At 35.9% G+C, this 25,781-nt stretch overlaps 4 protein-coding genes across 4 annotated transcripts; 1 reads left to right on the forward strand and 3 right to left on the reverse strand.

Annotated features, from left to right (window-relative positions):
• Window positions 1–10,465: 10,465 nt before the first annotated feature.
• On the reverse strand, window positions 10,466–10,873 carry LOC140009720 (uncharacterized). Its single transcript, XM_072055998.1, has one exon. The coding sequence runs from the start codon at window positions 10,871–10,873 to the stop codon at window positions 10,466–10,468; it is 408 nt and encodes a 135-aa protein (XP_071912099.1).
• Window positions 10,874–11,575: 702 nt separating this feature from the next.
• LOC140009721 (uncharacterized) lies at window positions 11,576–12,040 on the reverse strand. Its single transcript, XM_072055999.1, has one exon. The coding sequence runs from the start codon at window positions 12,038–12,040 to the stop codon at window positions 11,576–11,578; it is 465 nt and encodes a 154-aa protein (XP_071912100.1).
• Window positions 12,041–15,687: 3,647 nt separating this feature from the next.
• On the forward strand, window positions 15,688–18,357 carry LOC140009469 (protein STRICTOSIDINE SYNTHASE-LIKE 4-like). Its single transcript, XM_072055127.1, has 6 exons — window positions 15,688–15,910; window positions 16,062–16,274; window positions 16,363–16,430; window positions 16,789–17,025; window positions 17,657–17,789; window positions 17,953–18,357. The coding sequence occupies exons 1-6, from the start codon at window positions 15,752–15,754 to the stop codon at window positions 18,214–18,216; spliced, it is 1,074 nt and encodes a 357-aa protein (XP_071911228.1). The 5' UTR covers window positions 15,688–15,751; the 3' UTR covers window positions 18,217–18,357.
• Window positions 18,358–20,143: 1,786 nt separating this feature from the next.
• On the reverse strand, window positions 20,144–25,254 carry LOC140009470 (proteasome subunit alpha type-6). The gene is made up of 9 exons (XM_072055129.1): window positions 25,023–25,254; window positions 24,744–24,838; window positions 24,511–24,592; window positions 23,668–23,764; window positions 23,260–23,318; window positions 23,089–23,171; window positions 22,512–22,607; window positions 21,055–21,114; window positions 20,144–20,484 (listed from the first exon to the last, which is right to left on the reverse strand). Exons 1-9 carry the CDS (start codon window positions 25,099–25,101, stop codon window positions 20,392–20,394), a joined length of 744 nt encoding a protein of 247 aa, XP_071911230.1. The 5' UTR covers window positions 25,102–25,254; the 3' UTR covers window positions 20,144–20,391.
• Window positions 25,255–25,781: the final 527 nt, after the last annotated feature.

Genomic DNA, 25,781 nt, shown 5'->3' on the forward strand with positions numbered 1-25,781 from the left:
AAAACTAAATTTTAAGTTCCTAAATGACATGTGACATGGTGTCAAATAAAAAAGAATTAAAGAGAAACAGGCGTTTGGCAAGTAAATTTTTTTGGTATTTGTTTAAAACTTTACTGTAGTTTACTGTAGAAGTTTTTTAAAATTTTTTTGAAGTGTGTAAATTTTTTAATATTTTAAAATGTATAGTTTAAAATGTTTGAAAAGTTTTTGAGATTACTGTGGCTAAAAATTTTAAAAAACTTATAATAGATAAACTTGACAAAAAATTCAAGTATCAAACAGGGTTGGAAGGTGAGGCGGGTATATTCAAGATCAGATTGAGCGAGGACGGAGATCACTGTGCCGGAAAAGGAAAAGGAAAAGGAAGCGGAAACGGGCTTGGGCATTTGCTTCTTTATTATTTATTTTTACTTTTTTGGAGAACAATAGCATAATAGTTGGGTTATGGGATCAACCACGTGGTAAGACACATTTGTCCTACATTACTCGGACAAAGGGCACGTCTTTTGTTCGAAGTTCGAAGAAATTTATGAAAGGGACAAAAAGACAAATTGGCAATAATAATGTCTTAAACCGACGAGAATTGTGGTACCATTTCCGTCGCCTGTCATTTCACATAGCGAATCTTATGCGTTAAGGAAACTAGCTAAGGCCTAAGGGTGCTAATTACACAAATCGGGATAGCCCTACTAACTAATGGGTTCCAAACTAAAAGTCAAATCGTCAAATCACGAGTACTAAGTTCATCACGGCTTTATTGGTTTTTGGTTTTCGTTTTCCAAATAGAGGATCTGTCCAAACTTTCTGTGCACATAAAAAGCTCTAAGCTCATAATCAGTTCAAATTTTTACTTTTTTTTTGAATATATTTTTTAACCATCTTTTTATTTTACATATATCAAATTATTACTATACCTTTTTTTTTTTTACAAAAATTTCAACAAATAATAACTCAATCTTGTATTCATGTTGTAAATTTTCTCCATTTATACTTTTGTTTTACTTTTTAGCAAGAGTTTATAAATAGACCTTTATTTCGTAACTACGAGGCCTCATCTTTACTGAAAATATTCTTTGAAAAAAAGGAAAAGATAGGATAACGCCCTTCATCTGGCTTGTGTATATTTTTTTTTTCGGAAACATTAGAAATTTTATAGATCATAATCAAACTGTACAATGTTGGAGCAAGGGCTCTTATTTTTACACCAGTGCATTTAGCACTCAGGAGTAGAGTAATTCCACTCCATGTCACATAAGTTTAAAAGAGCAATTTTGTTCAAACTATAGCATAAGCTATCAATATCCTCATTCAACTTGTCAAAAAAGCACATTCGAAATCATGAGGTCATTTTTTGTATGTCCTTTATTATAGTGGCTGTCTCTAAGCTCCTGGCTTTTCCAGCTCCTAATTGGTCTAGCAGCTTTCTGTCTTCAATTCGTATCTTGATGTCGCTCCATCCCTTCTTTGCTGCTTTGATCATACAGAGCCTCACTGCCTCTACAGTGTCAGGGTTTGTTTGGATTGTAAGTTATTTGAGATATTTTTACTGTAGCACTTTTTGTGATGTGATGTATGTGAGATAAAAAGATAATTGAAAATATAAAAATGTGTATTGAAAATTGTAATAATGATATAATCAAATATATTTAGAAAAATAATCAGCTGTCCAAACAAACCCAGCTTGCCTTTCCTTTAGCGAACCAAGCTGCAATTCCCTGGTTTGCGCCATTCACAGCTGTGATGCCTATACCAAAGGTTTTGTTTCCTTTCTGGTGTTGGGTCGCCAGCTTGTGTATAAGCCAAAGGAAATTTTGTTATTTACTACTTAAAGTCGATTAAATAAAGGATATTTCGTTATCAGATAGGCTGAAAAAAAAATAGACAAAACTGAACGCCTAAACGTAGGGCAATAATTTTGCTTGAGTAGATGTTTTGATAGTTGAGACTTGAAAAGGAGATGGACCACCATAAAAAAAATGCGTTAATTTACTTGTACAGAGTTATTTTGTGCATTAATAATTCCGTTATACCTACCAATACAACAATATCATAGATTCTCAAAAATCTTTCAACAGTATGTCACGATAAAAAAGTTCATAAGCCTGAAAGAAAAAAATGGGACGTCAAAAATAATTCCTCATATAACAAATTTATTTTCGTGGTGGTTATTTGATAAAACCTTTCTAAGCTACAATAATGTTAGCAAGACCACAAGCTCCCAAAAAATTTCCTCTCAGTCCGCCCCACAATAATGGAATCGACGTGGAATGGGCCGTACGATTTGGGCCCTCATATTAAATGCATGAATGAGATGGTTATTGATTAATACGACGGAGAAAGGTCTGTATGTCTCATTAGAGAACCTACGATCTATAATTGAAAAGTTAGTGTACTGCTCTACTCGTCTACTCGCCTTTTATGAAGTGCAATTAAATAGTAGTCCTTAAGTAGCTAAGATAAGCCACCAAAAAAAGGTTAAACTTGCTGCTTAAATACTTAACATTTGTTTAATGAAGGGCTGAAAGAAGAATCAAATTACTTGAATTAACGGCTTGTTTTAAAACGATTCTAATTTTAGAAAAAGTTGATTTTTTAAAAATTGATTCTTGAAAATTGGGTTTTTCAAAATAACTCATGTGTTCTCATTTATTGTTAAAAAACTATTTTAATAAATGCATATGCATTCTCAAAAAAAAAAGTTAAAAAGATAATTTTGACAAAAAAATGATCAAGATATACTTATATGCTACATAAATGAATTTTTGTGCTAATTAAATAATTTTTGATGGAATTAATTATTTTTCTTGTAAATATTAAATGTTGGATGAGAAAAAAGAGGCACAAATGAATCTAGAATTGGGATCAGAATAGGATAAAAATAGGGTGACCATAAATTTTTTTTCCTAATCTTTAGGTAGTTTACTAATTATGTTGAAATTTAAAGGGCATTTTTGTTTGCATGAAAAAGGAAGTTAGAAAAAAAAATCTAAAATCAGACCCAAAAGTACCTCAAGACCTACTTCTAATTTTTAGTATTTTTTTTGCCCAAAAAAATTTTAAATCACGCTTTCAAAATTAGTAAAAAATACAACAAAATATTTTTTCAAAAATCAAAAAACTAAAATTAGGTTTTGAAAATAAGTTGAGAACAAGGCCTAAGTTTGATTCACTTAAGTTTAAGTTTGCCAACTAATCAAGTTAAGTATAAATAGTTATATATGCAGGAAAAAAATCCCAATAGCCCTCCAATTTTTAACCAAGTGAACTTTTCACCCTCCAACAATTAAAAGTAAACTTTTGGTCTCCGATCTATCAAAAAACAAATTATTGGTTCTTCTGTCAAGTTCGGCAGTTATGAGTAACGGAAACCATTATTACGTGTGACGAATGAGAAAATATGAAGGGCATTGTAGTCCACCTTGAAAACTGGAAACCAACACATCGCTTTGCAAATGAGTCAAATTCATGAATATTATCTCCTTTGCCAATATTGTTAATTAGCAGGAACATATGAGAAATTGAGTCAAATGAAAGCTGCTTCAATCTCTCAAACCCATTTAAGTTGGCTTTTGCTGAAATAGCAAGTTGTGAGGGTTCAAGAAGCTTTAAGGATTTTCAAGATGTTAGAGATTGATGGATGATGACTCCATGAAAGGAGAATCAATACCCCAAATTGATATACAAAGCAATCATGAGTACTTGCAGCAATGAAATAGACTTCAATTTTATGAAGAACCAAGGTCTTGCTTTCATCATATCATTGTCAATTCCATTAGATATACGACAACTTTTAGGTGAGAAACCAGATCAAGGTTTTTGGTTCCTCTCTTTCTTCAATAATCCCCTTGAATGATTTTTCAGTAACGGGTTCACCGATGGGTAGCACTGGCATTTTTTTCCCTAAAAATATAGTGAAGATGAGAAACCAAAAAAAATGAAGATATTTGAATAGGGAGAAAATGGGGGGAGAGATGTTAATACTAAATCGTATCAGTAACAATTATAGATCTAAAGTAACAATTAGTTGCTGATCTTGTAACAGCCCCACTTTCCCCTGAGGCAAACCAAAGGGGTTAGCGGACTGCCTGCCCAACTCTCGCCAGGACTACGGGCAGTTACACGCGATCTAGAACGTGTCGGGAAAGTAAAAGCGCGTTCGGACAAGCCACAAGTATCAAAATAACAAAGGAAAAAAAAACGAAAACAGTGAATAGTGGCCTGGACAGCAGAATCTGGCCGGAATCTGGCCGGATTAGCGGCCGGATTCTTGGCCGGATACTGTCCAGTGAGCAAGTTCACGGATTCAAAAATTTCCCAAGCAATCCGGCCGACAATCCGGCCAGTTTCTGGCCGGATTCATGGCCGGATTCGGTCCAGTGCCTTTCCGTCAAAAATTTTTCTTTTGCCGTTTGCAAGCCGAATCGTTCCGAAAGTCAACCAAACATCAACCAAGCATATATACATTGAAATCCAATATTTACAACCACATTGGCATGTCAAAAGTTATTTATCATGAATACACATGTTTGGATTGCCAATCAAAAGATGAACCCAATACACATTAGGGTTTCATGCAAGAGCGATTCAAAATAGGCATATACATGGCTCAATTTGGCAACCAACTTCCAAAAGTGATCATTTTCCTGTAAGGAAAACAAATGGAATGGTGTGAGCTAAAGCTCAGTGAGCAACTATCACACAATCAACCAATACCACGTAAGCATAACCGTTCATTTCAGGTAAACAATTAAGAAGCAAAACAAAACGGTAAAAGGATACGGTCGGCTCTCAAGAGCCCATTTCCACGCTTACATTCTTGATCCAACTTCATTGACCCTCCGTCAATGTTAAAAGTACCAAACCGTAGACCTCTCTTCACTTCCATTCCTTCCACCCAACATACCTCAACCGGGCCCGCACTCCAAGCAGTAACTTTAGGTGATACTCGAGTACACCGGAACCAAGGGTCTCATTACCACAAGATTCCCATTCCAGTCCCCGTGGCTAGTCAATGTTCACGACCAAGCCCTCGCTGGCTCGATTCAATTGAATGCCAACGGGGTCGAGCTCAGTACAGTAGGGCCGTTGGATACTCGTCCAACCAACACCCAAACAATTTCCATGAATGAAATCCAAGAATTCATATAGCAGTACAGTAATACAGTGAAACGGTAAACAATTGGTCACAAGAATAAAAGGAATGAGGGCGGTCAAGTACACCCTCACCCTAATCATTTCCAATAGCCAAACCAGCCTTCAAGGCATCACAATCACATATAGCAAAGCCACATTATAAATCCAAGTGAGTAGTATACTCACTAATCAATTCAGTGCTATTTCATGCACTTCCGTCAGGAGAATGTCGTGAACCACCGTCACGCCCTAGAACACGTAAACAAATGCAATGAGACTCGATAACGAGTCACAAAATAATGCCAATCACAACCCCAATAGGGTTTTGCAAACATATACAAGCATTATAGCAAACCAGAAAATCAGGAAATGTAACTCAGTTGACCCAACAACAAAAACAGTTTTGGCCTCCTAATGCGGTAATGGCACCAAATGCGCTACGGTCATCGGATGAGGGCGTAAGACCCACCATCTCGAAGCTAAAAGACAGGGCTACAACAATGTAGAAGGCCACTCTGTCCAAATCCTAGCACAACTAGGTCAAAAATGCAGAAAACCAAGCCAGAACCGTAATTGCAGGTTCCCAAATCACACAAAACTGTAATCAGTCCAAGTCAGTCTATACAGGTCCAAATGCATTGATTCCAAAGGCATATGATAGCTAAGACATCAAGCTACAATTCATCAGAAGACACCATCAACAAAATCCAAAGCAATTCCAGTCAAAATGGCCAATTACAAGTGCAGTTCGCACATTCTGATCACCCAGAACAGCAACAGTAAAAACGGCATAACTCACTCTACACTACTCCAAATGACCTGAAATTTTGCAGGCACTTCAAACTCATCAATACCTACAACTTTCATGTTTTGAGAAAAGTCCAATTCGGCCTCTAACCCTATGATCCAAAACCAGACAGAATAGGGGTTAAGAAAACCCTAACTTTTCACAATTCAATCCAAACTCAAAATTGGTTGCAATTTCCTATCATATGCACCTACTAGAGCCAAAGTCCTTTATTACCAACCATCAAAAACAACCACACCATCAAGATCATATGAAACCAGAAAATTCCTCAAAAATATAAAAACTTAACCAAATCACTTCAAACCAAGAAATAAACCACAATTTCTAACACAATAGCCACCATTAGGCATAAATTCAACATCATTAGGTGTAAGAGGATAGTCAATCACTACTTACCAAGGAAACAAGAGAGAGGAAGTGGTAGACCACCTTAGCTCCTCCAAAAAACTTCACTAAAACACTCACTAGCACCAAATGGAAGAAGTTTATGGAGTAGAAACGAATTTATGCAAGTGGTTTGGAAGATTGAGCTAGTTGGGAGCTTGAAATTTGAAGCAATTTTCTTCCTTCTTGAGCTCTCAAGAGTCGGCCAACATGGAATGAAAAATGGTGAATTTTGAGGTAATTTTAAGATATTTAACCACTTGGTCAAAAGGTCAAAACAAAAGAATAAAAATCATAAAACACCACCAACCATAAAATGACACTTGGCATCACATTAAATGCAATTCAATCCTTTGGTCACCTCTCACATCAATCACCTCACACTCCTCTACTTATCTCTTAACACCCGATAAATTTTACACAGTATCCGGAACTTAACCTTATTGACCGATTTTTTTCGAACTTATCGCACTAGTGGGTCCCACGTCCATAATATATTCTTAATTTTCTAAAAACTCTCCAATACTAGAAAAATTATCTAAAAACTATAATTGCTCATAAAATCCCCCAAGAAAATTTTCCTAAGCCAGAAAATGCAGAAAACATGCAATTAAAGGGGAAAAACCCTAGGAAAATTATGAGGGAAATTACGGGTTCTCACAGATCTAAAACTACCTCATGTTTCCATGCGTGGATGATGTCTAAGAAACAGAGGTTTATAATTTTCCAAAAAAATAAAAAGGAAATAAAGAAAGTCAACTGGTAATTAAGGAAGCATTGTGCTGGAAGGGGGCTAGAGGTAGATCTCCGGTGGCAGCGGCAAGAACACATGACAACAACAACAAAGATCTACTGAGTAGGTAAGTAACTTGACTGGAATCGACCGTTTATCTAGGCAATCTCTGTGGAAGACATGAGTGGACCTGGAAAGCTACCTCACCTTGAGCTTCAAATCTATGTGGTCTAGGCAAATGGTGCACATCTTCTGTGGAAGAATATCATCTTCTTAGTTTGACGATGGTGGTGATGATTCTGCTTCTTTTTCTTGTTCTTCTTGTTGAAATTATTGGTGGAATCTCGTGGGCAGACAAGAATGCCCCTGTTAATTTCTCGTGCATCGCATGTGATGTTGCTTTCTGTTATTCTCAACTGCTGGAATTGTCAGAAGGACCAATATTTTGCACTTTTGATAGATCGGGGACCAAAAGTTTACTTCTAATTGTTGGAGAGCTAAAAGTTCACCTGGATAAAAGTTTAAGGACCATTGGAAAATTTTCCCCTATATATGCTCAGCAAAGTTTAAGTTCAACTTGAGTTTGACTCACTTAACATAACTCTCCCTCAACATAACTCCAAAAGGAAAAATTTCAAGTTGTTCAGTCAGATAACTTAAACATTCTAAGATTAAACAATTTCAAACTTGATAATATAAAACAAACAAACTTGAGTATTAAGATATTAAGATTGATTAGACTTATTTACACCCTTAATTATTGCTTGTAATAGTTGTGGCAAATTGAAGGTGGTAAATTGGCAATTCTTATTTTTTGTTCTCATGAGAATTTGAGTTTCAATTTTCACTCTTGAGGTGAGTGGTTTGCAAGATTAAGATAAACATACGTGCGAAAGCAATTGTAAGAGTCTAATACTGTATGACTAGGGAGAACCGGATTCACATATCTTTATATTTAATTGACGCCATCTTTGTGCATAAAACTTTTTTATATCATCTAATTGAAGAACTTGAAAAGCATATGAATTTGGAATGTAGGGGTGTCAATAACATTCCCCAACATTATAGATATTATTGAATGTAAGGATACCAAATTATCTCTCGTGTTACTCCCATATCCCACAGGAAGTGCTACTGCAATAATGCTGATGCATGTAATTAGAAAAATCAAGAGATGTCCTTGTAAAGCTTTGATATTATTGGCCAGTACTGGTAGGCATGAATCACGAAATATCGGGTTAGGTAAACTCCTTCGAAACAATAATATGATCAACCAAAGTAATGCGATCAAACTAAGTAAGAATACCTAATTATTTAGCTATAGACATTTATTTATTTTTTGTCAAAGGTCAACTTCTATATAAATTTAGCTATAGACATTTTCAAATAGAAAATTTTATAACTGTGTCCGACATATATATAACCAACAAACTTTAGTTTTAGGAAATTTTTAAATTGCAAGATAAATGAAACAAAATCAATATCTAGTGACATATGTATAAACTATAAATGACTGAACAAAACTTCTAAATTTGCAAGACTTGAACTTACAACTTTTTTTTTTTACTTTTTCTGTTCTTTCCTCAAAATCACCTTGTTATGTATTACTTGTCCTATATCAAGGACAACGAATCCCTCATTGCTAATTTGCACATGGCTCAACCTTTTCTAACTAAAACATGATGGACTTGCTATTGCATTTCGTAAAAAAAAAAAAAATGATGGACTTGCTATTGCAGCTTGCATAAATGTGACTGTCACAATGTATGGTACAGGTTCATTGTTCGATGGTGTTCAAATTATTATTTTTTTTGGGGGGGAAATGTTCAAAGTTTTATTACTTTGGCTGGTTGAAGGCAGGGGACAATCTTTTATTTGGAGATTTTCTATTGGATTTTCAAATTGATCTAGCGTACCACAGCTAATTGGTTCGAACATCACGAATGAAGGTGGATTCCTGGAATTGTAGCTTTGCAATAGCCAAGTGGCCTCAATTGCAAGAAGTTGCTGTCAAACCTTTAGAACACAAAAAAAGAAAAACAAAGGGAAGTTGCTGTCGAATATCTAGATACTATCTTGGGACAGGAAACTCAATTTTCCATGTGCATAAAATAAATTTCATCTTGTATCTTTTCCCTTCTTTGGATTGTTAGAAGTTTTTAAAGAAGGGTGGAAATAGATTATAATATGGTCAGGACAAGTTGCAGGTCTCACCAGTGCTTCTTGTTTTTTTCTCTCACCAGTGCTTCTTGTGATTCTTATATATTGCCTAATGATAAAGGTTTCTAGGTGTTCAAGCCTTACCATCTGAGTTGGCGCAAGTACGTACTGAGCCTTTAATTCATCCAAGAATGGTCACTAACATGAGATGAGCAAAAACAACCATCCCAGCTTGATATGAGATATCTTCTAGTATTATTCACTGGATTCAATTCATGGGACGCGGGGCTGGAGCGGTTGTCAGAACAACCGCTCCGGAAGGTGTAACACCATTTGTACTTGGTGTAACATCATCTGTACAATGTGTAACAATTGAACAACAGCGAGTAAAATAAAACACCATTTTTGTGGGTCCCACACGACGTGAAAATCGAGTTACAAGACGTGATTTGAGCCGTACAAATTTTTTTAGCTTCATCCAGGCCGTGAACTGCCTGGGACGGTTGTCTCTCCAGGCCCCTCGTCCCAATTCATGCAGGGTGTGCCTAAGGATAAGATCTTCAACGTCACTGGTATGAAATGACAGTATACTAAATGCCTCTCTACCTCTAAGCTAAGTTGGTTGTTAGATGCTCAAAAACTTTGTCAGGAAAGAACCCCAAAAGTCAAATTTGTCAGGGCTCATCCTATCATTTCTCAAGCTCAAAGGAAAGGGGGAACCTCTTAACTGGTTAACTCTCTACCATCAAAACAGAACCAAAATACCAGATGGACAGAGAAAGCACACAACTGTTTTTTCTCCACATTTGAATTCTTAAATAATCTCTTTTTCACATTTTCCTATCATACAACCTTTTTTTTTTTTTTTCCCACAGCTCTGCAGGACTTGTGTGTTAAAAATTTGGATAAAGCAAAACATATATTTTGACCTTTGATTACTTTTAGATTTAGCATCAAAAGAAGTATGAGAAGAAAAACCTTCAATGCCAAGAAGCAGATTGCTTTTTAATATGTAAAATCAGCGACAAAGTGCTATGACCTTTCTTATCCTGGAATATTGACATACGTATAACGGATGCAGTGATGCACACTGTTAAGGGATCAAGAAACAAACTAGGAGTGCTACTATCTTGCTGTAAAGCTAAATATTTGATCTTATACTCCACAGAAGCTTGTATGGTTAACAAAAAAGATCATCTATTACCAGCGTCAAAAATCCGCTTGAATTGGAAGTTTGCATATTTCCATCATGAAGGAAGAGAAGAGAAACAGCTCGCTGAACGAACAAGTGATGATTGATTGACTTCCCGAACGGGGCAGCTTGAAGAGGATCTCAAACTTCTGGGAGTATCCAAACTTTTCCTTAGAAGCTTTCCCATGGCGAACATGGGATGCTCAGAACTCGAAGGAGGACTGGTAGACTGGAAGTTTCTGCAGAAGCTGATGTGCCTATTCAAAGCTTCTTCGGTACTGATCAGTCTTTCTGATTTCAGGACTTCAACTTTCACTGCTTCAATGCAAAGACCACAAAGCCACATTCCACAATACCTTTGGCGGATTCGAGATATGTAGGCTACAGTACACTCCTCTGTGAATCCACAGGACTCACAGTTGATGAACTCAACCTCTTCTTCAGCACTCGAAGATATTTCCATTAATCTGAATCTCCCAAGAAACAAGAAAAACACGCGTACCCTTTTAACTCTCAGAAGGCCCTGAAGTCAATGAAACGTGAAGCAATCCTTGGACGTGCTACTCATAAGATTGGAACTTTCCAGTGGCTTTTATGTCTACTTGGGATCAAATGATTTAGCCACAGGTTTGAGTATACATTGTGCAGGTAATTGTCTGCCTTACCGCGTATGAATACGTACACACTCGCACCGTGAGATAAAGATTAAAAAAAGAAATGCAAACGTGATGGTTTTATCATTTATATGGCTAATGAAACTCGACAAGGCAACACGTTATCATCACTCATCAGCAATCATGTCATGTCATGTGTTAACATGACATTTTGTTTTCATTCTTTCTTGGTTGTCCATTGCCCACGCTTTTATCCAAGTCAATCTCCAGTTGTACATCATTAAATTTTGGGCAAATTATCCAATTGGCCCTTGAACTCTTTGTCTAAGTAAAAATAAGTCCCTCATCTATTTTTTGTTGACTTTAAGCCCTCAAACTTGTAAAATTGGGCACCCATGACCTTTTAGCCAGTTTCTCCGATTTTGCAACCGGAAGGCCAATTCACACGAATGCCAGTGTGCTTCTTCAAAGGGCATTTTTGTCCGCATTTTCTAAGCAAAAAGGAACAACTTCTCCTTCTTCCCTCCATCTAACCTAACCCAACCGCTAACTTATTCAACAAACGAATTGCAGAGGGAAGAGAGAGAAGTCTGCAAAGAAACTAAAAAAGGGAAGAGGGAGAGGGGAGTAGAGGAGGAGAGAGCGTGCGTGGTGGTGGAGTCGTTAAGGGAGGGGCGGAGAGGGATTCTGCGGCAGGCGGAGAACCAGCCGAGGAGGGAGGAGGAAGGTGGGTTAGGATTCGGGAGGGGTTGGAGTGGGCGAGGGAGGTGCGAAAGGAGGGAGAGGAAGGAGGTGACGGTGGCTGTAAGAAGCGGAATGGCGGTGCCAGCATCGACATCAGCGGAAGAAGGGTCTAGATTGGAGGTGGGATCGTCGGAGAGAGAGGAGGTGGCGGAGACAGTGACGTGGCCGAAGAGAAGGCCGTGAATAGCCCCGGGGGAAGAGGAGAAACGGAGGAGTAGGGAGGCCAGTGCAGGACCAGAAATTTGGATCTTGTGAATAGGAACGTCGTCCATGCTAATTCAGCTCTAGGATTCTCTCTAGCTCAAGTCAGATTTCGCAGACAATCCTCTCTGTTTTTGTGTCTCTATAGAAGTAGATCAGGCGGTAGCATGGGACCTAAATTGCTCGTCGGGTTGGACTGGTGGGCTGCTTTAATTCAACCCTGGACGCCTCACAGCTAGTCGGATTTGAGATTTTGACAGACACAGGCACTTCTACTACATAACCATTTGGATGAGTTTATAACCGTTGTTTTGCTAAATATTACATGTTTTGGTTAACTTTTGATTTAAGTTCATTTAAGTAGATCTTGGGCACTCTTGTGCACAGCGCGAGGGCCAAAAAAACTAGTTTTTCTATAAAAGCCTCATGAGCTCGGAAGAGATGGTCGAGGCAACGCATTGTCTCACCACCACTGGCTGCTAGTTTTCAGAGGCAAAAATTGATCAATTATAGACTCCTGGACTGGATTTTGAATGCAATTCCCGTCAAGTGGCCGGAGAGCCACCATTTAGTAATCTCACTATTCTCTATCCAAATGATTTGTCCTGGAATTTCTTTTGGTTTAGCGAATGTTGAGCTCCCTTTAGCTCTTCTGCTCTACCACTTTGACTGGAAACTCCCTATTGGCCTCAACTACAATGACTTAGACATGACAGAGACTATTGTGGTAACCGCATCAAGGGAAAACAACCTTCTCTTGTTAGCCACCATGTGTGATCCTGATCTCGCCCTCCAACATTCATACCATTTTATGCATTTTATCGGGATAATTTGCATTTTGATATATGATAGATATTTGCAGATATTCTGCTCTACTTCCCTCTCCTTCTTCATTTTTTTTGTTTCTTTGCAGACTTCTCTCTCTTCCCTCTGCAATTCGTTTGTTGAATAAGTTAGCGATTGGGTTAGGTTAGATGGAGGGAAGAAGGAGAAGTTGTTCCTTTTTGCTTAGAAAATGCGGACAAAAATGTCCTTTGAAGAAGCACACTGGCATTCGTGTGAATTGGCCTTCCGGTTGCAAAACCGGAGAAACTGGCTAAAAGGGTCATGGGTGCCCAATTTTACAAGTTTGAGGGCTTAAAGTCAGCAAAAAATAGATGAGGGGCTTATTTTTACTTAAACAAAGAGTTCAAGGGCCAATTGGATAATTTATCCTTAAATTTTTCTGTTTCCCCTCTGTTACGTTTTCACCGTACCAAATCATATAGTTTAATAAACTAATGGTACATTTATGGAAAGTGCTAGGACTTCATATCTTCTTTTGGATAATTCACTACGATAACTGGCTTTAGAACATCTTAAGTAAAATCATCCAAAATATTCCTTCCAGATTCGTTAAATAATTTTTTCTGTCTTTCACTTTTAAAATTGTAAATTTACGTCTCTTACAAAATCAAGTTGATAAACTTGATCCTAATTCAGATTTTTGATCATTTTTTACTTTGAATCCATCATGTAACCCACACATGATTATTTTTTCAGAAACATAAAGGTTAGATTTCATTTGTAGTTAAATAAATGATTTGATTCATGTTTATTTTTGCCTCTAAAAAAAGTAGGCTTTGATCTAAAGTATATTAATTTTTCTCCTAAAAAAAGTGGGATATGAACTAATCTAGATTCATTTTTGCCACTAAAAAAAATAAAGATATGATCTTTTTGTATATAAAATATAATTGTATTTGGGTCATGTGATTATTTTAAACTAAAAAATGGTTGAAAAGTTAGGTAACACTAAATTTTATTAATTTAAATTTATAAAAGGCATAAAATTAATATCCCAAAAGTAAGAAATGAAAAATCTTATTTAATAAAATATGATGGACGTTTTAATCGATATTTTTTACGTCGTATCAACAGACGCTCAACAAGACAACGGCGCTAAAAGCCTAAAACAGACCTATTCTAGCACTTATTCAAGGGATAATTGCAGAATCCTCCCCTGAGGTTTCTGATATTTGCACAGATCTCCCCTATGGTTTGAAAATTACTCTAACCTCCCCTCAGGTTACTAATCCATTGCAAATTCAGTCCAAACGATTAAAATATTATTTTAGGGAGTGAAATTAGAATTTTTTACCAAATTTGTCCTTTGTATTACATATCCAATGAATGATAAAATATTACAAATCAATTAATAATTAATAAACTTTAAGTAGTATAATTTATAGGCAAATATGCATTACCTATTTAAAGTACCGGTTCTTTAAGGGTATTTTACTTTCAAACATTTTATTTAATACAAATATTTATGCTCAACTACATATTTGTATTTATTTTCAAATATTTCATTTTTGCTAAATACAAAAACTACCAATCTCTCTTTCGTAAAAATATTAATATAACACTTTTTCAATTTTAGTTACAAACATTTATATATTTAACATAAATTAAATGATTCAAAATAAAATACCCATAAAGAACCAATACTTTACTCATGTAATGGATGAAAGTCATAAAGAATTAATACTTTATGGGTCATTTCTTTTTTTTAAAAAAAATATTTAATTTATATTAAATAAATAACCTACCGATTTCCTTTTTGCAATAATATTACTTTAACACTTTTTGAATTTTACTTACAAACATTGATATATTTATCATAAATTAAATGTTTGAAAGTAAAATATTCGTAAAAAGTTGGTACTTTAAATGAATAATGCGTGTTTGCCTATAAAGAGGCGTTAACTATTTAAAGTACCGGTTCTTTAAGGGTATTTTACTTTCAAACATTTAATTTAATATAAATATTTACGCTCAAATACAGATTTGTATTTACTTTCAAATATTTAATTTTTGTTAAATACAAAACCTACTAATCTCTCTTCCGTAAAAATATTAATATAACATATTTTCAATTTTAGTTACAAACATTTATGTATTTAACATAAATTAAATGATTCAGAATAAAATGCACATAAAGAGCGAATACTTTACTCGTGTAATGGATGAAAGCCATAAACTATTAATACTTTATAGGGCATTTATTTTTCTAAAAAAAGTATTTAATTTATATTAAATAAATAACCTATCGATTTTCTTTTTGTAAGAATATTACTATAACAATTTTTGAATTTTACTTATAAATGTTGATATATTTATCATAAATTAAATATTTGAAAGTAAAATACCTGTAAAGAGTCGGTACTTTGTCAGGGTCAATCGCTTACCATTGCACTAAAAGCTATAGTTATTAACGAAAGCTCAATTTTATTTCCTTAACCACAATGGCAACGCAAAGCACTGTACCACGCTCGTCCAGCACAAGGGGCTGCACCCCTGGGTGCTACGGGTTTGGCGGTTAGTCCCTTCGAGCCGGGATCTGAAGGATGTTGCTGATTAGGCCAACATACTTTAAATGAGTAATGCGTGTTTGCCCATAAATTATACTCCTTAAAATTTATTAATTGTTAATTGATTTATAGTACTTTGTTATTCGTTGGACATGTAGTACAAAGGACAAATTTGGTAAAAAATTCTAATTTCACTTCCTAAAACAATATTTTAATCGTTTGGACTGAATTTGCAAAGGATTAGTAACATCAGGGGAGGTCAGTGTAATTTTTCAAACCACAAGGGAGGTCAGTGCAAATGTTAGAAACCTCAGGGGAGGTTTCTGCAATTATCCCGTTATTCAATCATCACTCTTTGACCCTTCAAACTTTTGACAAGCCGTCTAAGCTTCTGGGAAAGATTTTGCAGAGCGAAACTTTCATTCAGTTATGGATTTTATCAGTGGCTTCACCACAATTTCAAGCTTCCTCATAGCTTGTATACTAGCTATAGGACTCCAACTTTCCTTCTTCTCACCAATCTCACCCGACATGCTAGAATTTCCTGCAATTTCTTCAAGTCTTGTTCCATCTAACAGCAAATTACAGGTAGAAACCTTCATCTCATCTGTTTATATAATATATATATATATATATATATATATATTTCCAACTTGGCTAGTGAAAATTATGCTTACAACTTTCTCTTCCCCTCCCCACTTCCTCCCCTGGGCCAAAAAAAAAAAATTGTAACTGGCAGGATGCAGAGAAACTTGGAGAAGGACTTCTGGTGAAACCAGAAGATGTTACCATAGACGAAAAGGGAGTTCTGTATACAGCCACAAGAGATGGTTGGATAAAAAGATTGCACAAAAATGGATCCTGGGAAAATTGGCAGTGGATTAACAGCGACCAATTACTCGGAATCACAACAGCAGCAGCTGGCGGAATCATTGTATGCGACTGTGAGAAGGTACAACACTCATCAGTGCATTTGAAACTGGAAACTCTGCCCCTCTACAACTACATGGATAACTGCATCACATTCTTTTTATGTTCAGGGCCTGCTGTGGTTTACGGAAGATGGAGTAACAAATCTTGCGTCCCATGTTAATGGTGTCAAAATAAGGTATGATTACAGGCCATTACTTGTAAGTCCAGAATTTCCTCTTACAAGTTACAACTAAAATATAAGCTCCGTCGTCTTGAGCAAAATTAAGTGATCATGGGGCTTGTACAGATGTAAATCCGTTTGTCTTATACAACTTTGCAAGTAGTTACGCATTCTTTCATCACTTGTGCCTTCTGATCCTTATGACTGACTGCTAAATGTTAAATGTGGTAAAACCATGAGAGGAACAGTTTCACCAATACTAACAAAAGTTGTTGTGTATTCTTTTAATCTGCGATATTCTTGGTTTTCTTTCTTTTATTTGGATTTTCTCTTTCTTTCTTGCCGACAATTATATTGGAACATGGTGGATCAGGTTTGCAGATGATGTGATCGAAGCATCAGATGGAAGTGTATACTTCAGTGTGGCAAGCACTAAATTTGGGTTCCATGATTGGTACCTTGACTTGCTGGAGGCAAAACCTCATGGCCAACTTCTGAGATACGACCCTGCATTGAATGAAACATCAGTTTTGCTAGGTGACCTATACTTTGCAAACGGTGTTGCGCTCTCCCCCAGCCAAGATTATCTGATCGTCTGTGAAACATGGAAGTAAGTGTTTTTTGTTCAATGTCCCATTCCTCCCCCGCCCCCCACCAAAAAACCCACCTGGGAGGTGGGGTGTGGGCTTAGAACATCATCGACTTGAATGCAAGAATGAAAATCAAGTTTAGTTTTAACATACTAGCCATTTTGCTGTTTTTTTCAAAAAAAAAAAAAAAAAACTTGCCATTTTGCTAATGGCCCGGTGGCTGAATTCTTGCAGCAGAGTGCAGGTTTGCAAGAGGTTGGAGCTCGTCTTGGCACTCCCTCCCCCTTGCCAACTATTGAATAAAAAAGAAAAATTAGAACAAGAATAAGAGGAAATAAATTGTGATCAGTCCTATGCCCTTTAAACCTGTACATGCGTTTGATGGATTTAGTAAGAAAGAGTATATTCAAGTCTTGATAACAACCAAAACACTCTGACTAAGCGACATGTTTCAGCCAGACAATCACTAAATGGCTGGTAGGATTAATAAAGTGTCTTAAGAATTATTTGGAGCACGAACTCTGCAAGTGATCATGATCAGACTAAACCAATTCAATTCAAATTACAATTACTTTGATTTTTTGGCTAAACAATGTGATAACACGTCACAAGCATCAGATGACGTCCCTGTTTATTTGTCTTCTGTACCAGATTTAGGTGCCTCAAGTACTGGCTGACTGAGGAAAAGAGAGGAGTAAAAGAGGTTTTCATTGACAATCTTCCTGGAGGACCAGACAACATTAATCTGGCTCCAGATGGCACGTTCTGGATTGCACTTCTTGAGGTATCCAACACAACTAATCAGTTAAACACCTCTACTCACTTATCAACCCAAAAAAAAAAAATTTTTTTTTTGCTTGTTCTTGGCTGGACATAATAATTGTTAATGGTGAAGCTCATCTGTTTTCGGCTTTCTACCATTCATTAAAGATTTATATCTGCTGCAGTTAGTGCCGAGCAGGCTGCAATATCTGCACGGTTCCAAACTGTTAAAAAAGTTGCTAGCGACTTTTCCAAGGTCGATGATCCAAGTCCATGGCGTATACGAGAAAGCAATTGTAGCTAATGTGGGCAGTGATGGCAAGATAATCAAGATTTTAGACGACCCGACTGGAAAGACTATGTCTTTTGTGACATCTGCACTTGAATTTGAGGGTCATCTATACTTGGGAAGTCTAAATTCCGACTTCATAGGAAAATTGCCTTTATGAATATGGCATATAGTATACATACCCAAGGTAATTCCTGTTGCGTTGTAATAGAGTAAGCAGTTCTTCTGTGTATGGTACTTCATCCAGGAGCGTGAAATGGTTCAATTTTTATGGTTAAAAAGGACAAATTCATGGCAGCAACTTCACTATTGCGATTTGTGATGCTTCAACTATCAAAGTTCATGATTTAGGGCTCGTTTGGAATTATGATGCTTATTAGTAAAATTTTAAAAAGCACTTCACCTACACCTACCTACTAGAGTTTTCAACTCAAGCACTTACTTAGTACTCACTTATCAACCTGCTTTTTATCCATTCTCATGGACATCTTTAAAGAGTCGAAAAATCTACCACGAAGTTTAATTAATTCATAAAGAGTAAAGATAATCGTGTGAAGAAGAAAACAACAAAATGCTGATTAACGTTCTGTTAAAAGAAAATTGCTAGATTAGAAAAAGTACACACAATTTTAGAGAATTAAACCCAATAAACTTGCCATTATTGTCTAGCGTACAAAGCTGTTTTTCTCTTCTTAGGCCAGCAATTTGATGAGACTTCTTAAAATGAGCCATAACGTACCATCAGAAGATGTATATGTACATGTAATAAAATGTACCTTCAGCTACAAAGTCATTCTTACCAAAAAAAAGAGGCCATGCCCCAGATACACAAATACAGTAGCCTTTTTACCTGAGAAAAAACTCAATTCCCTCCACATGGTGGTCTCAATCTCCAATACTTTCTGCAACATACAGTGCCCCAATTTTCTACTCTTATTTTTAGGGTTAATATCAGAAACCTCCCTTGAAGTTTCTCCTAATATCACTTGGCACCTTTGAGGTTTTCGAATTATCACTTACCTCCCTTAGTAATTGTGAAAAGACTATATTAATCCTTACTTGATGCATAATTCACATATCAAATAAATAGAGCTAAAAAATAATTAAAAAAAAAAGAAATGAAATGAAAGTCACTTTCTTCTCATTTTTCTTTTTCCATCATTCTCTCTTACCTATTTTTTTGAATGGCTATGCAATATTTCATTTGTAAATTATAATAAATTGAATTTTATTTTTCTTTTACTCTTTGTGATTGTGATAAAGTGATGTATGATTTATTTACTTATTTTGAATTAATTTTTAAATAATTGGTACAATTTAATGATTTGTGTAAGGGTTGAGAAGATGTTGGAAAAAAAAATGTGAAGTTTGTACAAAATAGTTTTGAGCATATAGAGTTAAATTGGTACAAGTGTATTTATTTCAAATATCTTTTTTACTTTTCAAATTTATAGTTTTATGGAATATAGAATTATGATGTAGTAGTACCACAAGAAATTATTTTTTAGGTGATATTTTCTTGAAGTGAACAAAGTAATTTACAAACATTTTTATTTACCAAGTAAAGAGTAATTTAAGATTTTTAAAAATTTTGGTACATAAATAACAAAAGTAAGAAAAGTAAATGATATTTTTTAAACTTTAAAAGTACCAGATGATATGAAGAGAAACCTTGAGGGAGGGAGGTTTCTGATATTATCTCTTATTTTTATCTTAAACGCGGCACTACAACCAATAATAGTAACACGGATTGTGCCCCTTACATAATTACATTCAAGTGATCAAGGAGTTGCTGAACCTAGAGAAAAGAGAGTTTTCATTTCTTTTGGATTTTTTTTTTTTTTGGAGGGAGGGTGAAGAAAATTAAAAATTTTCTTCAACATTTAATGGCCGTCCCCATATAGTCATTGGGATATTGTAACTTATGATTTTTTTTTTCTTTTTCAAATTATCTTCCAGACAATAGACACCAATTCAAGCTAGAAGAAAAGTTTAAACAGACCAAAAGCAAGGACAAGAGTTTTTGAGACATTTGAAAGATGCTCATCAAACATGTAAAGCCAAAAAATGTCAAACACGTCTCAGCGTTGTGAAGAATTTTTTTTCTAGGTGAATTTCCGGTACGAAGGAAAAGAGTCCAGAATGAATTCTAAGAATCACCTTCAGCGACAATCCCAATAATGACAACATCGAAACATGACTGACTATCTTTTGATTGTCCAATACATGCATGAGAACCCTCCTAATGCCTTTCCAAACATCCATAACAAGTCACGCGTATGAAGTTGATTTTCACACCACGTGAGAAAAGGCTTCAGGTACTTCCACGACCAAATCAGTCACGCTCACTGATGGCAGTCAAATGCTCATCGATTTCCTCGGTTGACAACACCCTGAAGATTGGATTCTCTTTCCTCACAACACCAACCTGCAACAACCCGACTACTTTAATGCAGCAGCTGTAACAAATATGGCAAAGTAAACAAGTAGAGCCAATGTTGCAAGGCAGTTGAACGGAGCATTTGACTTCGACATATGTAGATTTCCATACAAATGTGGAACAAAATACTATGTGAAAACTAGATCATCCTTGTCATGTTATGAATCCAACCAGAAAAACCCACTGCCCTTCCCAACCGAAGCAACCATATCCATCTTTTATACGTTTTTCACTAAAATTAAACTGTAAATGTGCAATTAACTCATCAGTTAACCGACACCACCCTTCCCACCAAACAAAACAACAACAACGATAATAATAGTAAGATTGAAAGGAAAAAAAAGAAAACACTTCTCACTAAACCTCTTACAGATCATTACTCAGATGAGTGATGCAGATCTGATATGTAAAGATGAAATCTAAAAACTGAATTGAGTCACAATGCAAATACCAAAAACTGTTAACAGAAAGAAATCAGGAGAAACAGTTCTGCCCTAACTGTTGCACAATTTCTCATCCAACAATCAATAAAAGCACAAGAAAGAAAGAAAAATATACCTCGATCTCATTAGCCTTGAAATCTTCTTGCAGAACAGATTGCAACGCAGAAATGGCAGTCTACAAGAACAAATATATTAGACTGCAACTTTGTAATGGGGAAGGTAACTCCAGAAAAGACTAGGAGTAACCTTGGTTTAGAAACAACTCCATTATAGACTTCATTGACAATAATCTTAGTTAGGCTAATTAGAAGATGCCCATTCTAGATATATTTACACAGGCGTGTGCATCTTTCATTAGCTATTTTTGGTGTTTATTTTGATGTACACTAGCACTAATTCAATAACTGGTATGCCTGCCTTTTATTACTCTCCATGTTGATTTTCAGTCCCTCAATAAATCCTGCAATCTGAAACTGTCAATGATTGCAAGAATCTGGAGTTTTACCGACAAGGAATGGACACAACTTTAGCTTTACTTGAACATAGCACCCAAGCAACAGAAGGGGATGTGCACAGACATTTGAAGGATTTGGAATACTGTCAACAGTTCTACAAATTACAACAATCTAACTGTGATATTCATAGGCTTTCCCTAAGCATGAAATCCATCTCAACTTTCATATGAAGTACACAATGGATAGATGAGGCTGACTGCAGGTTGCTATCTGCTGTATACTTCAGTGTACTTTTTCCCCACTAAACATTCAAATGAATAAGTAAATAAATAAGACCAACGATAAGTAAATAAACTTTTTCCCCAACAATTATATTTTCATGACCAACGATAAGTAAATAAATAAGACAGAAAGAGCAGAACATACACACACACACACACACACAAGGCTTTCCCTAAGCATGAAATCAATCTCAAATTTCATTTGAAGTGTAAATGGATAGATAAGGCCGACTGCAGGTTGCTATCTGCTGTATACTTCAGCATACTTTTTCCCAACGATAAGTAAATAAATAAGACAGAAAGAGCGGAACATACACACACACATAAAAAAAGGGGGGGGGGGACTATTCATGATGCTTTCTTGTCACTAGCACGTGTAAATCGCCTATAACATGATGAACTGATCTTTGATAAATACAAACCTCGATGTCTCCTACTTTTTCACATATTACACAAAAATGCAGAAGTAGAGTAAGTTCTATTTTCATATGTAGAAGATCTGCCTAAACCTATCTTAGTTTGCCCAAAATTGAATACTGGACCACACTACCCTCTCCATCATTTACAATTCTCTTTACAGCATCTGCTATGTCTTTCATGATTTCAACATCACCTTCAACATCTCATTTCCTGCAGAGTATTTTCCCTAAATATTCAAATTTCAGTTTACTTGTATCTTTTAAGCATCAGCTGTACTTCCAAATTTTACTATAACAGTGAATTCAACAATGGCCAGGTTCCAACTTGATCATCTTCTAGGCCTTGTAAACAATACAAAGGAAAATATGGCACCAAACAAAAATGCAAGGAACAGTCTCGTCCTTTATTCGTTTTACCTGTACAGTTTCCTCATATGAGAAAGCAGGGTCATTTTTCATTTTCTTCTCCAAGAAATTAATTGCCTCTTGATCTTTAGCTCCAGCACTGGTGGCCTGAGAATGGTAACAGCAAATTAAACATCTACTACTTATAGTAGTTCACCAATTCTTTAGGCTTCCTAAAGCCAAAAGAAAAAGATGACATTGCCATCTCAAGTGTTAATCAGAATCCAGAATTAAACCCATGCCAAGAGAAATATACAAAGGAAGCACCACAAAAAAACATCTTCAGGTTTCAATAATCAATTATACAATTCTCACAAAATTCATTTTAGATTTATTTAGACTCAAAATATAAATTAGACAAGCACTAAAAATGGTTGATTCGAAACAAGTTCAATGGAGAAAGCTTAATGAAGTTGATCTGTAAATGTTAACTAGTGGCATCCTGGTAACTGGAGATAAGCATGCAATGAGTGATTTAACTTAAGAGGCCCCTTTCCTCAGTCACACTAGTTGCTCATGATTGATCATCGAACATGGTAAAAGCTGCTATTTTACTGATATATTGGAAAAAAGAAAAATCTCCAAGTACCTTGTGTCCGAAAAAATGGCCAGCTGGATCGCACTTGAATAGTTGAGGTCCTGCCTCCTCATCAATACCCAATATCATTGCAACTATGTAGTAAAAAAGCATATTTTAACACTTTAACAATGAGAAAGACAGTTAACTTCCAAAATTTTATACAACTGGTTAGAGACAAACCTACTCCAAGTGGCCTCATATAAGCATGTTGAGTATAAACTTGAGATTTGTCAGCAATCCTGACGTATAGGCACAGAAGCATACACAAAGATATTGTTAGCACAAAAGAAAAAACCTTTCACACACATGGGGGAAAAAGCTATCAAAAGTCAAGTTTTGCTTTTTAAGCCACCAAAAATATAAGAATAGGAGGCATAATGGCAGAGAGTAGTTATCAGGAACAAAATGCAAAACTTCCAAAGATGCTTGAAAATCATACAATTTCAACATTATTCCACTACAGCCAGTTTAGATTGCAAGATTCAACAGGTTGACACATTGATATCAAGGTTGCATAAAGAGAAATGGGCTCAATACATAAGGAGATCCTGAGAAACAGGATTTACAGCGATAAAAAAATTCACTTGCCATTTTGCCAATGTATCCACAGGCATCTCATAACCATATTTGAAACGAAATTCAGCAGCCTCATTTCTAGCTTGTTGAACCAAGGTCCTTGCATCAGCTAAACAGTGAAAATAAGTATGTGATCAGCACATGATAACAAACAATGGGCACTTATTCTGGGAGCAAAATCACTACAATTTATGTCAAAACAGGAGAATACAACAAAATTTCCGCTCATACTTCTCTAAACCTTAGATAAATGTTACTCTTGATAAGAAAAGATATTTAAATTCCTAATATGTATGACCTACAAAAATTTCAGCTCTGATACCGTTCAAGATGAATCTAAACTTTGAAGGCAAGCTCAAATTGTTTTGACAGAGGCAATGAATACTCGCCATTCTACCCTAACATATGCATACATAATACCCATTTAAACGACTATAGCAAAATTTTCTATAACCTAGCAACATAAATGTAAAAAGACAGTTCCCTGCTAAGTCATATTGGAAACAAGTACTAAAAGATCTAAGTAAATGCACAACTGTTACACAGTACATGATCTGCACGACATTATGTATATAAGCGTCTTCAAGAAAAGAATAAAAATCATCTCAGCTGTAACTTTGTCAATTTTCAATCTTGCTGCCTGAAATTAATAATTCTAAGAGGTTTACCCACAGCTACAACTGAAAACACCATTCCTCTAACAATCCAGGACTATAATTGAACCCAAAGACTGAAAATTACTTATAATATACCTATATAAAAACTCTCATTTAACCAAGCAATGTTCATAAGAACCTTAATCGGACCACAGAAGTAAACAAAGATAAACAATAATAAGGATAAAAATCAACAAACCTGTCATCCCAGTAGCTAAAAGTCCAAGATACTTAGTAATGGGGAACAAATGGGTGACGCTAGTCTGATCCAATAACTTGTCCTGCTCACAGGCATTTCAATTTTACATGAATCCTCCAAAATCCATAAAACATATTGCAATATTCAAGTCTCTACATCAATATTCGGCAAATAGAGAAAAATAATTTTAAAAAAAGGAAAAAGAAAAAGGAGGAGCTAATAATTGCACTAACCGGAACTTTCTTCTGGGTAACAACACAGACGGAATCCTTCCCCCGCACGCCGATGGAGGTTATTCCGGCGGCTTTAACGGCCTTAAATGCATACTCTGTACATTTGCAAAATTAAAAACCCTAAAAACATCAATAAACCCATTCCTCCCACCCACCGCGTCCAAAATATAAATATTTGAAACTAAAATTAGCTCCAAATTAATAAATTTGGACGCAAATTCTAAAGAAAGCTGCGGAAGAGATAGTGAATAGGGTTTAAAAGAAATTTAAGGAGCTTACCGACTTGGTAGAGACGACCTTCGGGAGAGAAGATCGTGATGTGACGATCGTAACCACCTCCACTTCCACGACTACTCATTTTTCTACTCGATTTCTTCTCCTTGCTTTTTTTTTCTCTTCAAATTGTTTTGCTTTAATGGATGAGTGGAACTTCAATGGTGGCAACGAAAATTGCAGTTTTCGATGAGAATTGGAAGAAAAAGAGACTGCCAAGACTGATAAGCAAGGAAGAAGCTTTGGCTCCAAGACAAGTAGCCGAGCTTCCCTCGAGTGGGCTTGTCCCGAAAGCAGTATTGGGCCATTCAGACCTTAGGCGGATGACTTTGTTAAACCCACATCTTTGGGCTTGAGGTACGGAAACGTACTATCCTCTGGGCCGTATCAAACTTGGCACTGTCAAGCCCATATACATCCCCAGTGAGCTATGTATATTTGAAGTGAGACTCTGGGATAAAATGTACTTGATAAAACGGTAACTGTTACTTCTTTTTTTTTTTTTTTTGGATTATAGATTATAGACACAGAATATTATGTGATTTTTCTTTTATAAAGAAATAAAAAAACATAATTAGGTATTGCAACGGAAGTGAATACCCGCCTCATGGGGAAGTAATGGGATGGGGATAGGGGGAATTTTTCTCCCCCTGTTTTAAATGGGGTAGGGGGAGTCGAGGAGTAGGGGACGACACCCTCATCCCATCCACCGCTTCAATTTATTAATAGAAATAAATGTAATATAATATATAATCTAATAATAAC

Source organism: Coffea arabica, chromosome 6e (assembly GCF_036785885.1).
Source record: "Coffea arabica cultivar ET-39 chromosome 6e, Coffea Arabica ET-39 HiFi, whole genome shotgun sequence".
In the NCBI taxonomy this organism is placed as follows: Eukaryota; Viridiplantae; Streptophyta; class Magnoliopsida; order Gentianales; family Rubiaceae; genus Coffea; species Coffea arabica.

Excerpts from the sequence above, each read along its gene's own strand:
- LOC140009469 (XM_072055127.1), top strand. The coding sequence starts at position 15,752 with ATGGATTTTATCAGTGGCTTCACCACAATTTCAAGCTTCCTCATAGCT. Across the intron at positions 16,431-16,788 it reads GTTAATGGTGTCAAAATAAG|GTTTGCAGATGATGTGATCG; the intron begins GTATGATTACAG and ends ATGGTGGATCAG. Across the intron at positions 17,026-17,656 it reads ATCGTCTGTGAAACATGGAA|ATTTAGGTGCCTCAAGTACT; the intron begins GTAAGTGTTTTT and ends CTTCTGTACCAG.
- LOC140009470 (XM_072055129.1), bottom strand. The coding sequence starts at position 25,101 with ATGAGTAGTCGTGGAAGTGGAGGTGGTTACGATCGTCACATCACGATC. Across the intron at positions 23,172-23,259 it reads TATGAGGCCACTTGGAGTAG|TTGCAATGATATTGGGTATT; the intron begins GTTTGTCTCTAA and ends TTTACTACATAG. Across the intron at positions 20,485-21,054 it reads TCAAGGCTAATGAGATCGAG|GTTGGTGTTGTGAGGAAAGA; the intron begins GTATATTTTTCT and ends GGGTTGTTGCAG.
- LOC140009721 (XM_072055999.1), bottom strand. The coding sequence starts at position 12,040 with ATGGACGACGTTCCTATTCACAAGATCCAAATTTCTGGTCCTGCACTG.
- LOC140009720 (XM_072055998.1), bottom strand. The coding sequence starts at position 10,873 with ATGGAAATATCTTCGAGTGCTGAAGAAGAGGTTGAGTTCATCAACTGT.